Source organism: Lemur catta, chromosome 15, assembly GCF_020740605.2.
Source record: "Lemur catta isolate mLemCat1 chromosome 15, mLemCat1.pri, whole genome shotgun sequence".
Classification (NCBI taxonomy): domain Eukaryota; kingdom Metazoa; phylum Chordata; class Mammalia; order Primates; family Lemuridae; genus Lemur; species Lemur catta.
The window spans coordinates 46,333,194-46,348,011 of record NC_059142.1 but is presented as its reverse complement, the minus strand read 5'-3'; the positions used below and the strand labels follow the sequence as shown (position 1 = coordinate 46,348,011).

The 14,818-nt window shown below is 33.4% G+C and overlaps 1 protein-coding gene across 5 annotated transcripts in view; it reads right to left on the bottom strand.

Moving 5' to 3' along the window:
* CEP112 (centrosomal protein 112) overlaps positions 1-14,818 on the bottom strand; it is a 359,225-nt gene that overhangs the window by 300,156 nt on the left and 44,251 nt on the right. For 4 of the 5 annotated variants that reach the window (XM_045526957.1, XM_045526956.1, XM_045526955.1 and 1 more), the window contains 4 exons: positions 14,309-14,356; positions 13,974-14,051; positions 3,609-3,695; positions 1,121-1,220 (listed from right to left, as the gene is read on the bottom strand). In XM_045526957.1, the coding sequence (XP_045382913.1) occupies positions 1,121-1,220; positions 3,609-3,695; positions 13,974-14,051; positions 14,309-14,356 (313 nt within the window). The remainder of the gene's footprint in view (positions 1-1,120; positions 1,221-3,608; positions 3,696-13,973; positions 14,052-14,308; positions 14,357-14,818) is intronic. The other variant, XM_045526958.1, reaches the window with a different exon arrangement.

Here is a 14,818-nt window from a genome sequence, read left to right as displayed (position 1 = left end):
CTAAGGCCCAGAGATTTCCTGATGTCATATACCAGACATTGAATAGCAGAGCTGGGATTAGAGCCTGTTTTCTAATGAGTGGAATGTTTTCTTCACTACTGTCTGCCTCTGACCACTGTAGCAGACCAGGAATTGGCCTCACCCTGGTTCAACACACCCACCATTATTACCAGGTGACTCACTCCTCCCAAAACATGGGTGCTAAAACTCACATCTCAAAAATCTTCTCTAGCTCCCCAGTATCTACAGGATAAAGATCAAACTTCTAAATCTGAAACTCAAGGTCATGCTTAATCTAGCCCCAAGTCAACTACTTTAATATTTTTAAATCTATCTCTTAATGTATAGGGTATCCACTCTAGCTAAATATTTCGCAGCATCCTTCCTACAACTTACCAATTTCAGCATTCCTATCTCAGTACCTGGAACTCATCTCTCCAACTAATCAAATCTTTAAAAACTTTTAAAAATCTTACAAAAATTCTTTGCTCCAAAAGATATTTTCAACATTCTCTCTCATGACCACCTGTTGATTTAGATGTTTGACCCATAATTATAGTCAATTTAATACTTTATTATATGCTTTCTTTTACTTCTTAATGAAAGTGTAAATGGATACTACTTTATAAGTTTTTTCTGTCAATCACAATACTAGTAAATACTGTAAGGAGTAAAGTAGATACTTAACGTAATGAATTTTACTAGATGAAGAAGAATAATTTCCTTCAATTTCTCATGAAAGCCAGTAAGTCCTAATTCTGTAACTTCCTTCAACTGATGTATGGCAGCTGTACTCCAATGAGAAGAGAGAGTTAAGAGGGAACGACAGCAACATGCCTTTCCAACTCCTTAACCAAACCAACCACCACTAGCACCCCATCAGTGTTGCCATCACACACACACACACACACACACACACACACACACACACACACACACACACACATACTGTTTTTCCCCAGTCATATGGAAGCCTACATAAATTTACCCATCGGTAGAAGCCCACATGAATAAACATTTTCACCTCATAATATGAAAGTTCCAAAATAAAATTTTATTTTCTATAATCACTAAACTAAAAAGAAAATGTTATTAAAAGATTTATGTAACAACACATCACCTTTCTTTTCAAGTTTCCTAATAGTTTCTTCAGTTTCATTTTGTTTCTTTTTGTATAAAATTTTGAGTTCTTCTATTTCATTATTCTTTCTTTCTAAAATCTGCAAATAAATTTAAAATGTTTCAGTATATTGTTTTAAGTATTGAACACATGGGTTTTTTAATGAGCACAATTTTTTTGCAAGTCTATCGCAGCTAATCTCATAAACGGTTTCCAAAAAAATTATAAAAATTTTATTATAGTCCACTGAGAAAATTATTAAATATACTAGAACAATTACCTAAAACAAATATGTTATCTCTTTGGGATTTTCATATATCAATTTTAAGGACAGTATAAATAATAAATTAGGTGATTCTCAAAAATAATTCAGAAATTAAACTGTCATAAAATGGCAGAGAGAAGCCATCAGAAACTTGACATGTTGGGATAGTCAAGTCATCCCATTGCATTGGAATAGAACATCTTTCAATTCAGCATATCCCTGAATCCTCCCACAAGTGCTCTTCTATCATTTTAGTGCACAATAACAAGAATTTCCAGATACATGAGAAGATGCCATGAGATAGACTTCTTTTCCATCTAGGCTCTGCTACTGTAAATCAGAAAAATCAGCTAAAAAATGTGTCAAAAATTGCATGAAAATTTACATTGTTAAGTTATATTGTGTCAGAAGTTTCCAATATAATCATTTACGAAAATTTAATAATGCTTTTATACTTCAAAATATATCTACACCAAAAAAATAAAAAACTACAAAAATAACCAACATGTAGCAAAGTTAGCAAGCAGGAGAAAATGCAGATCAAGGGGGAAAAAGAATAGCAAATTGAAGTAGGAGTAAGAATATCCACTTTTCTTATGGTTGGGGTATATTTCCTATACATCCAAAGTCAGCTAATAAGAAAGTTACTCACCAATGTCTAACCAACTTTTTCTTAGTGTTTTTACTACCAGCATTTACTTTACCTTTCCTTGTTTTAATCCCATAAGGAAAGGAGCAAGTTTGACCCTAATGTCCAAGAAGAAGCAAAAAAGGAAAAGAATGTATGCTAATAAATAAAACACTCTAAATTTTATCCCTCCCTAATTCCTGACACTTAGAAAATATAATACAAGCAACAAATTGATGAATATACTTTCCAAATCTGGTATAAGGTCAGGATTTTATTTATATTTTACCTGGCACCTCAAACTAGTTGCGTTGCTTTCTTTTTTCACATAGAATTTATTTTAAAAGAGATATTCTTGAAAAGAATTATATTATTGAATATTTTTCTTAGAATAAATCTTTGTAACAGACATAAAAAGAGGTCTATTTCAGACTCTATCACCATGATTTTTCCAAATATATTTTTCTATTCCTTTATCTTATACATCAATATCTTATACATCAAGAGATTCTATCCCATTGGTCCATGTTATATTGAAATTATATTACTGATTCTCTAACATAATTATTACAGACAACTATTAATGTTATCTAAACAATTAAAGTAAAATTATAATAAAAGCAAAAAATATTATTTGTCTTTAACATTTGAATAGGGGAGAAGAGAAGAGAAAAAAAGATTCAATATTTTTTCTCTTTTTAATAACCAATCAGTGGTTTCCTCCTGGTTGCTTTGAAAGAAGATGAGCCAAATAAGCACCTAACTAAATGTTAATATAGTTTAAGCTTTTAAGAAAGCTTGGATACAAGATGCTGTAGCTTCCACTGCCTACCTCTGTCTCTGTCACTCAGTTTTGGGAAGCAGAACCATAGGCTTAGTTTTGAAACAGTAAATACAAGGTTTCTATTTGAATCAGTCTTTGTTATTAAAAAAAACAGGTATACATGATTATCACCTAAATTTTTAATTACTAAAATATAGTATCAACTCAAATTCCATGTAGATTAACTATAAATTGATGGTTTTTAGTATGCCAGTTGAGAAGAAAAATAAATTTTATTTAAAATTATAGATGGAAAGATTGAGAGCATAAATCCCAATGAGCTGCTTAAAAAAAGAGGCCTTTATTGTCAATGCTATTATAATGCATGTAGTCTGTACCAAACAGAACTAAGTCCAAGAGTTCCTTTTTAAATTAAGTAATTAAAAAGGAAATTTTAATTATTAGAAAACTGAAAAATATTAGGATAAAACAAATTCTAATATTTACAGTTGATGTATTATTTCAACTTTTTGAAAGATAACAACAGAATGCAGATCAATGAAGGCCAGTGTTAAAGCACAGTTGAAGAACTAAAATGTAATATAAATAGAAGATTTTACATAAACATTTGCGTTTAGCAAATGAAGTTTAAAGATTAATTTTTGCTGGGATATCACTTTAACAAATTCCATTTAGTATAGACTGTCATAAAGTACATAAATAAGTGGATAGAGGGATGGGTAGATAGATGGGTAAATGTAAGAATCATCACAAGACCCAGAATATTTTAAAAATTCAATGTAAATAAAAGAACAAGCAACATATATCCTACCTTCTGAACATCAGCATCATGTTTCTGCTGTAGTTTAAGCCTGTCTTCATGAAATTTAGCTTCTATCATTTTTGTTTTCATGTCCAACTTCAAGAAAAATATTTTAAAGGTGTTATTAATTTACTTTTACCTTTGGCAAAAAATACACAATTAAATTAAAGTAACTCCCTATATAAAAAATTATCATTTTCCACTTTTACCCTGAAGCCATGGGTTCTAGAAATCACACAAAAATACCAATATGTTGATTACATTCTTTCAATTACTTTCAAACTAATTAAGTCTTTAAAATAAAATTCACCTGGCAAAACTGACAGCACTAAGTATATATTCATCAGTTATCCTCTACCTCCCTCTACCTTCTCCCCCGCAAAAAAGGCATTTCAAAGCAGTATTTTGCTTTTACATTTAAATCTACACAGTATTTTAGCCTTTGTTATTTTTCATTTCAGTAAGTCTCTTCCAATCTTTTAATTTTTTCTTTTTTCACACCTACAGACTCACTTAATAATACTCATAATTTACATATTTAAGTTTGACAATTTGAGAATGAACAGCCACAGAAATGTCAAATTATTGATAAATGCACATCTCTCTCAACAGTTTTCCAGTTTTCTCCCAGAGTCAGAGACCTCAATATCTATCCTCCCCAAATTAATGCCACATGCAATAGTGTTCTGAGCAAAGCCAGCAAAAATGTAACTAATGCTTGTTAATAATAGAATTAAAAGAACAGTAGTGGCAGGTTTCAAGATGAGCAATATAACACTGGTTATCTCAAATGTGAAAGTATTTGGTCACCTGATTCCTTATAATTCAAGAGAATACGTACATTGAAGTCTAACAGACCTCATTTCTAACTCTAATTCTAATCCCAGCGCATATTAACTGTTGTGATTTCAGGCAAGTCACCGCTTTCACACTCTATTTCCTCTTCTGCTAATTAAGGAGGATATCTTTACCTCAATAGATTGTAAAAATTGTATTCAATAAAATAATTTAAGTGACCATACTCAGTACAATATGCGGCAGAATGTAAGTATTAATATGTAAAAATATTAGTCTACATCCTTCAGGAAAATTTTCTTTTAAAATATTAGAAATGTACCATCAAAATATTTTCTTGAAAATTTCTGAAATACATTCTAAATTTTCAATTACTGTTTCAAATACAAAATAAATAATAAATACAAATTTAACAAGATAAACATGTATGATCAAATCATCATATCAAAATGAAGTTTTAAAATTTTACAAACAAAAGTTAATACAGATTCACCACTTTTAAACTTTTTGAATGGTGGAAGAGATAGTTATCCATTTACTATGCAAAAGGAAAAAATTCCAAATATTTCCACTCTCTTGCCTCTAAATCATATGATATTTCTTTCTTATTTATGCAGAAAGGGGGCTGAGTAATCTAAGTCCATGTGAATATCCTTAGCAGAAGCATTTTTGGGGTCTATAAAAAGTGAATTAAACCCAAAAGCAGTATGACAAAGCTGGCCAGGTACAGAGGATATTGATTCGTTGCCAGCTTTTTCCATAATACCTTCTAACTTGCCATACTCTCAGCTTCTGAGAGTCAGCCCTAGATACCATGTAAGTGTGCTACCACATCTCAACCCACCACTTCTCACCTGCCCCATCTTAATCTTTATTGACAAAATTAGGAATAAACACATACTTAAGCAATCCACTAGGTAGCAAATAATCATTCAGGTTCTCTCTCTTAAGAATCTGAGCTAAGACAGCAAGTTATCTACTTTGGGTAACAAATCCAAGTTCTAAAGTACTACAACCAAGAGAAAGCAGGTAAATCCAGTATATAGAAAAAAGCAAAGTAAATACACAACACAGCAAAGATTAGAAACCACATTGCACAAACATAAAGTAAGCAACCTCTGGCTCCAATGATCTTGATGGCAACAGGATTACTGGAATTCAATGTCCCTTTTTATTTTAGGTAGCTTGATAGATCTCTGTTCTTGTAACCAAAGAGATTTATTGTAATTCTATTTTTCTGGTTATAATTTTTTACTTTGGTATAACATTAAACTTTTTAAAAAGTTGCAGTGATAGCTCAAGAAACTCCCACATACCCTTTACCCAGATTCATCAATGGTTTACATTTTAACCCATGTGCTTTATCATTTTCTATCTATATCTACATATATACATATTTGAAGATAAAGAGATATGCATATTATTTTTTGAATCATTTGTAAGTTAAAAACATCATGCCTCTTTATCCTTAAAAACTTCAGTGTATATTTCCTTAGAATAAGGACAGTCTTTCATAAACACAGCACAGTTATCAAATTCAGGAAATATAAACACAATAACATTACCTAATGTACGTTTATAGTCAATAATGCCATTTGCAGCTATTTTTTTCCCAATCCAGGATCCAATTCAGAATCATGCATTGCCTTTAGTTCTTATATCAACGATATCTCCTTTAATCTGGACTAGGCTTTATGTTTTACGAACTTGACATTTTTGAAGAATATAGCCAGTTATTGAATTTATCTGATGTTTTCCTCCTGATTATATTTATGAGATTTTGGCAAGAATGACAGTAAAGTGATATTGTATCTTTTTCATTACATCATATTACAAGGAGATTGGTTTGTCCTAATATTTCCAATGTAAGGTTTAATAACTTGGTTAAAATTGTGAATGCCAAGTTATTATAAAGGTAATATTAAAAAGAAACTTTCTCCATGGCCATCTTTAAAAAAAAAAAAAAAAAAGAGTATCTCTTCTCTGGAAACTCTTACCTTGACATAGAATAGCTCTATATTTCTGCCCTGTACTCTAGGGCAGTGGTCCCCAACCTTTCTGGCACCAGGGACAAGTTTCATGAAAGACAATTTTTCCACAGACCAGGGGGATTGAGGGGAGATGGTTTCGGGATGATTCAAGCACATTACATTTATTGTGCTGTCAAACCTCTCTGCTAAAGATAATTTATATTTGCAACCACTCCCCAGTGCTAGCATCACCACCTCAGCTCCACCTCAGATCATCAGGCATTAGATTCTCACAAGGAACGAGCAACCTAGATCCCTTGCATGTGCAATTTATGGTAGGGTTCGTGCTCCTATGAGAATCTAATGCAGCAGCTGATCTGAAAGGAGGCAGAGCTTATGCAGTGATGCAAGCGATGGGGAGCGGCAGCAAAGACAAATGAAGCTTTGCTGGCTCGCTCTTTGCCCACAACTCACCTGCTGCTGTGCAGCCCAGCTCCTAATATGCCATGGACCAGCACTAGTCCGTGTCCCAGGGGTTGGGGACCACAGCTCTAGAGCATGATGTATGACAAATCATCAAGATTAGAATATAGAAACGATCTTACCAGTATAGTATATAAAAACAATGCAAGGATATAAGATTCAGATATAGATATAAATATACATATATATATATGTTGCATCTATATGCACATATACGTATATGTAAAAGATAGTAAACAGTATTACTTAATTTAACACAAAAGACTGAAATGGAAAGACTAAATATGACACTTCTAATTTGTTTCACCTCCAGTAACCCTGACTCCAAACAACATTCAGGTTTTCTTTTCATAGGATCAGAATATACCCTATCAATTTCAAATTTAAGAAGCCTGGAAATCTAACGTAGGCTACAATGAAGCAACTAGTACCAGACTAACCTCCCACTGTTAACAACCATAAAATGGGAAAATATATATGAGGTAACCTTTCTCAGGTATTGGACAACAGGCAGTGTGATCCTACGATCCTCATAAATTGAGCCCCTCAATAGCTCCACCTCTCTGCCTGCGTACAACAACTGCAATCCAAGTGTGGCACCGCAGGCCTGCTGATCTGAGAAGGCAGAGGTCAGAGTTCAGAGCAGTTAAAGAAGCTGGAATCTTAAGTATAGGGCACTTGAAAGAGATGAGCTGCCCAGCAAAATCCTCTGCGAGTCCTTGACCATGGGCTGGTGGGCTGGGATGTGCATGCATTTGATGAATAACAAAGCATTGCTAGTACAGGGTAGAAAATATAACAGATTCTACAGATTAAACAGTGCTGGGAGACACCAAAGACCCTCCCCAACCAGAGTGGAGATACCTTCTTAACAACTTGCAAACACCTGGGCATCCAGATAAAACAATATAAAGGCCACAACTCAAGCCTCCTCTAAGGCAGTCCTTGTCCTATCTAACAAGGACTCAAAGCAAGCCTCAGAAAACAGTTTGTAGGTTGGGTCCCTCCATGTTGGAAGGGTTTGGTAATATCTTTAGCTCTCCACAGATTTGCCTTAACAAAATGTAAAACCATGTCTACATAATTTAAAGGTGACTAATAATTGAACAGACTACAAGAACAAACAAATAAACAAACAAAAATAAATATTCTGTGGAGGAAAATAACTGAATCCATAGTCTCTACAATGTATCATCCACAATGTCCTTTACAAAGAAATTAATAAATATGCACCAGAAAAAGAAAGAAAAGAATTTTATCCATAGGCAAAAGCAAAATAAATAAATAAAAGGAGTTAATAAGCTCCAAGGTGACCCTATTCATCACATGAGTTTAGAGCAGTTAATATAAATAGCTTCAAAGAACTAAATGAAAATATATTCAAAAAATTAAGGGAAATATAATTTTAATGACAGAACAGATAGGGAATCTCAGAAGAAAAACACAAATTATAAAAATGAAACAAATGAAAATTCCACAACTGAAAATTACAATAATTGAAAGAAATAAAAATTCACTAGATGAGCTTAACAGAAGATTTGAGATAGCACAAGAAAGTGTCCATAAATTTGATGACAGACCAGTAGAAATTCTCTAATCCAAAAACCTTAGATAAAAAACATAATGAAGAACTGATAAAAAATAAACAGCACTTTAGGAGCCTGTGGGACAAAACCAAAGAGTCTAATATACATGTAGTTGGAGTACCACCGAAGAGAGTAAGAACAGGTCAGAAAAATTTTTAAAGAAATAATGGCCAAAAATTTCCCAAGTTTGAGGAAAAAAATAAAAAATATTGACTTAGAGAACAGGTGTTTAAAGAACTCTATGCAGGATAAATACAAAGAAAATAACACCTGGGAACATCACAGTTAAACTGCTGAAAACCAAAGGTAAAGAGAAAATCTTAAAAGCAGCCAGAGAGAAAGAGATATTATATTCAGGGAACAATGATAAGAATAACTGCTTGCTCACCATCAGAAACAATGGAGACCAGAGGACAAAGGAATAACATTGTAGAAGCGCTGAAAGGAAAAAAAAAAAATTCAGATAAAAGAAAACATAAGTTATCACCATTAGCACTGCACTAAAAGAAATACTAAAAGATGTTCTTAAGGATGAAAGGAATTATACCAGATGAAAACTTAGAAGCAAAAGAATTAGGAGTACCAGAAATAGTAAATAAGTGGAACAGCATAAAAGACCATTTTTATCTTTGCATATTTTCCTCAAAAGACAACTGACTATTTAAATAATAGACAAAGTTTTACCCAGCATTGCTTTTGCACCATCAGTGCAAATGTCAACACAATAAAAAACATGACATTTAAATATTACTACAAAAACAATTGTGACCTCATGAAAGAGTCTCAGAGAGCCCAGGATTCGTGGACCACATTTTGTGAAACATTACCCTAGAGAAACTCTTGCACATGTGTATCAGAATATATGTATAAGATTGGTCATAGAATTCCAGTTTGAAAAATCCAAAAATTAGAATAGATTTATCAACAAAATGGCAAGAAGTTGTGGCAAATTAATAGAAAGCTGCAAACAACCTACTATAGCTATATGGCACAACATGGATGAATGTCTCCAACATATGACTGAGCAAAAGAAACAAGACACAAAAGAATTTATGAAGTTTAGTTCTGTTTATATTAAGTTCCAAATCTGGTAAAATAAAAATATTTTCATTTTTAAAGATGCTGATATTAGTGCTAAAATCAATTTAAAAGCAAATAGGTGGAAATTATCATCAGAAAAATCAGGATAGTAATTACTTTTAGGGAAGATGGAAGAGATTGCAAAGGGTCAGACAGCAGGCTTCTGGGATATTAACAATGATCAAATCCTTGCCTGGGTGGTGGTTACAATGGTATTCCTTCATATAATTATTTATTAAATTTTGTGACATTATGTGTATCTGAATGCTATATTTCATATGAAATGTTTAACAATACCTGTTCTCCCATTTATTATGTCAATAACTGTGGATTTCTTTATTTTGTATTTAATTAAATTCTACATTTAACTAGCAGACTCACAGAAAAAAAGTCTAATTGGCAACACATGTAAGAAAGAAGCAACACCCATTTTTATGCAAGAGGTGAGAACATTCAATGTAGACATAGGTAAAATTCAAAGGAAGTTTTCTATTTTATTTCACAAAAAGGCAATTTCTATCTATAGGTGATTTTATTTCCTTCTTTACATGTCTCTATTTTTCAAAATTCTTCAATAAAAATGCACATAAATTATTTTAAAATCAGACATGCTACTTTAAAAGAGGAAACTAAGTTCTCACATTGGGACAACTTAGCATATACTTTTAAATATTTTATGATGGAGAAAAAATATGATAAAAAAATTTTCATCAAGAGCCAGATGTGGTGGCTTATGCCTATAATCCCAGCTCCTTGGGAGGCTGAGGTGGGAGGATGACTCCAGCCCAGGAGTTCAAGGCTGCAATGAGCTATGATCAACCACTACACTCCAGCCTGAGCAACACAGCAAGGCCCTGTCTCTGAAAAAATTTTTAAACTCATCAAAACAAGTCAGAAATGACTATGTAATTGCACAAAGAGTTATTTTAGAAAAATATACAGTGGATATATTTTAAGATGGAATAAGTTAATGTTTACATATAAACTTCTCAATGATGCCACAAATATTTTTATAATATGCCAAAAAGAAAAACAAAAAATAAGCATGTGGAAAAAAATAAAGCCACACACATTTAAAAATGAATCTCTGATGCAATACATGATAGCTTTAAATGTTTTTTTCTTTCTTCTTTCCAAACATATGTGGGTAGCATTGGGATGTTTACTCCTGCCCCAAGTTGTCATCATAAAAAGTAAAGATATTATTTCATGAAAGACAAAAAAAAATGTTTAAGCCACTATTTCCTTTCAATTCTTATAATTATTTTATGTAAGCAGCCTCAATAGGAAGAAGTAACACAAAATAAATTAAAAAAAAAACAGTTGGGAATGACTTGGAATAATTTTAAAAATAATTCATGATAATTATAAAAAAGAAAAGAAAGAAATTCAAAACAAGAGCTTAAAAGAAGGCATGTTTGATTATAAGAAGTATTACCCCCAAAGGCTTTTTAAAATGTAATTTGTTTTTATTTCAACAGTTCTTAAACATCACAATTGTGCAAGAAACAAAACCCTGAGACTGATGTCAGCAAGAAGGCAACTAGGACTTCCAAGCACTTGTCTCCCTGCAGAAAAATCAATTTGAGCAACTATCCACACACAAAAATACCTTCACAAGAGCTAAGGAAACCAAGTGAAACATTATAGCACCTGTGCACAGCCCAGAAATTTCAAAAAAACGCACTGAAGAGGGTAGTTTTACATTATCCGTAACAGCCCTCCCCTAGCTCCAGGCAGCATGGGCATGAAGAGAGATACCCTTCACTTGGGGGAAGGTTAGAAAAATGAGCACTGAACTTTGCCTCAAACCCCATCACTGTGCCGTCCCAGTAAAACTCAGCATCAGGCAGACCCCCCATGACCCCAGACTCCAAGCCAGTACCCCAAGAGTGAGCCTACAGGCCCATCCTTGTGCAAGGTGGGATCTCACAACCCCAGGCTCCAAACTTGCCCAGGAGCTTTGGTCCCCAGGTCCCACCCACAGCCATGCCAATCCCAGCAGCCCTAGGATCCAAACTTGCCCTAGTGCTGGGCTAACCCCAGCAGCCTAAGCTTTGGGTCCAACCCAGAGCCAGGCCAATGACAAGAACACTCAATGAGGAAAGGACAGTCTCTTCAATAAATGATGCTAGGAAAACTGGACATCCACATGAAGAAGAAAGAAATTAGACCTTTCTCTCATGCCACATACAAAAATTAACTCAAAACAAATTAAAGACTTACATGTAACACCTGAAACTGTAAAATTAGAAGAGAACATAGGGGAAAAGCTCCATGATGTTGGTCTGGGAAATGATTTATTGGATGTGAACCCAAAAGAATAGTCAACAAAAGAAAAATAGACAAATGGGATTACTTCAAATTTAAGAGTTTCTGCATAGCAAAGGAAAGAATCAATAAACAGACAACCTACAGAATGGGACAATATATTTGCAAACCATATATCTAATAAGGGGTTAATATACATTATAAGGAACTCAAATGATTCAATATGACTAAAAAAATAACCCAATTAAAAATGGGCAAAGGATCTGAATAGACATTTCTCAAGAAGACATACAAATGACCAATAGGTATATGAAAAAATGCTCAACATTACTAATCATCAGGGAAATGCTAATTAAAATCATATTGGGATAGTACCTCACACCTGTTAGAATGACTATTATTGAAAAGACAAAAAATAACAAGTGTTGGAGAGGATGTGGAGAAATGGGAACACTTGCACAATGTTGGCGGTAATGTAAATTAATACAGCTAGTATGGGAAACAGTATGAAAGTTCCTCAGAAAGTTTTAAAATAGAATGACCATATGATTCAGCATTCTCACTACCGGGTATAGATCCAAAGGAAATAAAATCAGTATGTCAGCCGGGCGCGGTGGCTCACACCTGTAATCCTAGCACTCTGGGAGGCCGAGGCAGGTGGATCGCTCGAGGTCAGGAATTCGAGACCAGCCTAAGCAAGAGCGAGACCCTGTCTCTACTAAAAATAGAAAGAAATTATCTGGCCAACTAAAAATATATATAGAAAAAAATTAGCCGGGCATGGTGGCGCATGCCTGTAGTCCAGCTACTTGGGAGGCTGAGGCAGAAGGATCGCTTAAGCCCAGGAGTTTGAGGTTGCTGTGAGCTAGGCTGATGCCACGGCACTCACTCTAGCCCGGGGAACAGAGCAAGACTCTGTCTCAAAAAAAAAAAAAATCAGTATGTCAAAGAGATACTCCTACATTCACTGCAGCGTTATTCACAATAGCCAAAATATGGAATTAATCTAAGTGCCCATCAGTGAATAAATGGATAAAGAAAATATAATATATATATACAATGAAATACTATCCAGCCTTAAAAAAGAAAATAATTCTGTATTCAGGGCAACATGGATGAACCTAGAGGACATTATGTTAAGTGAAATAAGCCAGGCACAGAAAGACAAATACTACATGATTGCACTTATATGTGTAATCTAAAAAAGTAGAACTCACAGGAGTAAAGAGTAGAATGGTGGTTACCAGAGGCCAGGGGACAGGGTGTGGCTGGGGAGACATAGGTCAAAGGATACACAATTTAAGTGAGACAGGAGAAGTTCTAGACATCTATTGTACAATACGGTTTCCTCAGTTAATAACAATGCACTATATTTTAAAAATCACCAAGAGTACGTTTTAAGTGTTCTTATCACAAAAAGTGTATGTGAGGTAATTCATATGTTAATTAGCTCAATTTATCCATTCCACAATGTATACATATTTCAAAACATCATGTTGTACATGATAAGTATGTACAATTTTTATTTGTCAATTAAAAAAAGAAAACTCTGCATGCCTTCAATTGGAGCTATAAAGTGACACAGAATATTACTGAGATCAACAGCAATAATTCTACCAGACTGAAATTTAAAAGAACAAAATAGCCCTTCCTCCTTCATTATGAGCAAAACTAAAGGAATGATCATAATACTCCTTGGAATATTTAAGAGAAAATATATAAATGCCTTTTGTGATATTTTTTAAACAGAGTGGTAAGAAAATTCTATCACGCTGAAAAGAACCACATTGAAATTGAACTTCAGGAAATCATAGAAGCCTCCTCAGGAAAATAAGAGAAAAATAAAATAAAAATGAAAAATATAATTATTTAAATAAATTTATTAGAGGACAAAGATATTGATTCTAAAAACTGTCATTTCCCCCACCCCCCTGAAAATCCAGAACTGACAGGAGAGAGTACCTCATCATACCCTGTCTATTAGGAGTGGAGCTAGGACACACAAGGTAAGAGACAAGCACTTAAAAAAGAGAGAGACAAACTGTGCCTATCCTGCATAATGATTTTATATTTGTTTCAAAGACAATCTCTTCCTACCATGTATCATTATTATATTAACTAGAACCTAAAAACTCATGTTATGCAAAATATTAAAACAATTAGGTACATCAGAAACATCTCAATCCTACCTCTTTCTCATGCATTCTAGAGAAGAAATGATCATCGTGGAGACTGCTAGATTTTCTCAGGCTGAATTTTGGAGTCATCTGTTGAATGATTAAGAGTTACTTAATATTTTTTCAGATCTGGTTTATCCTTAATCCAAAAGTTAAACTTCTAAACTGCCAAAGCCCACACCAAAATACTACTAACATTGGAAGAAAAAAATGATTAATTCCCTTCCAAGTGATATGATTAAAAAATTATGCTTCATAATATAGAAATACATTATTTACTGTAAATAATGATTACTTTATTTTAAAATGCCTGTCCCTAGAAAAAGTCCACTAGATCCCTCACGTACCAGAGAAACTGGGATAGGCTTCTGTCTCAGATATCGAGGATTTTCTATCTGAAAATTTAAAAATAAAATACACCTTTATTCATTTTGGAGTTTTAATTATTATTTGATAAAATGAAGAATTAAACTGCCATTAGATTATATTTTCTACATGTCTTAATATTTAATTCATTTTTTAGAATGGGTATTGTATAATACATTTTTAATGACTGCCTAACAAATAAAATATAAAACACAAACTCCTTTGCATGCATATTAATAAATGCATCTTTATGACCCTCTCATATCCTAACTGCTCAGTCTCATCTTCCATTACTCTTCACCTCACATTTTATACTCCCAGAATTCCAAATGACTTATATTACTAGAACATGATAGGTCTTTTTTTGCCTCTGTTCATTTCTCTGCCCACCCCTCCAGTCTCTATAAACACTCACTTATTCATTCTTCAAGTCTCAATTTAATCACTATATTCCCAGATATTATTTGGTATATGAATCCTTAAACATAGCT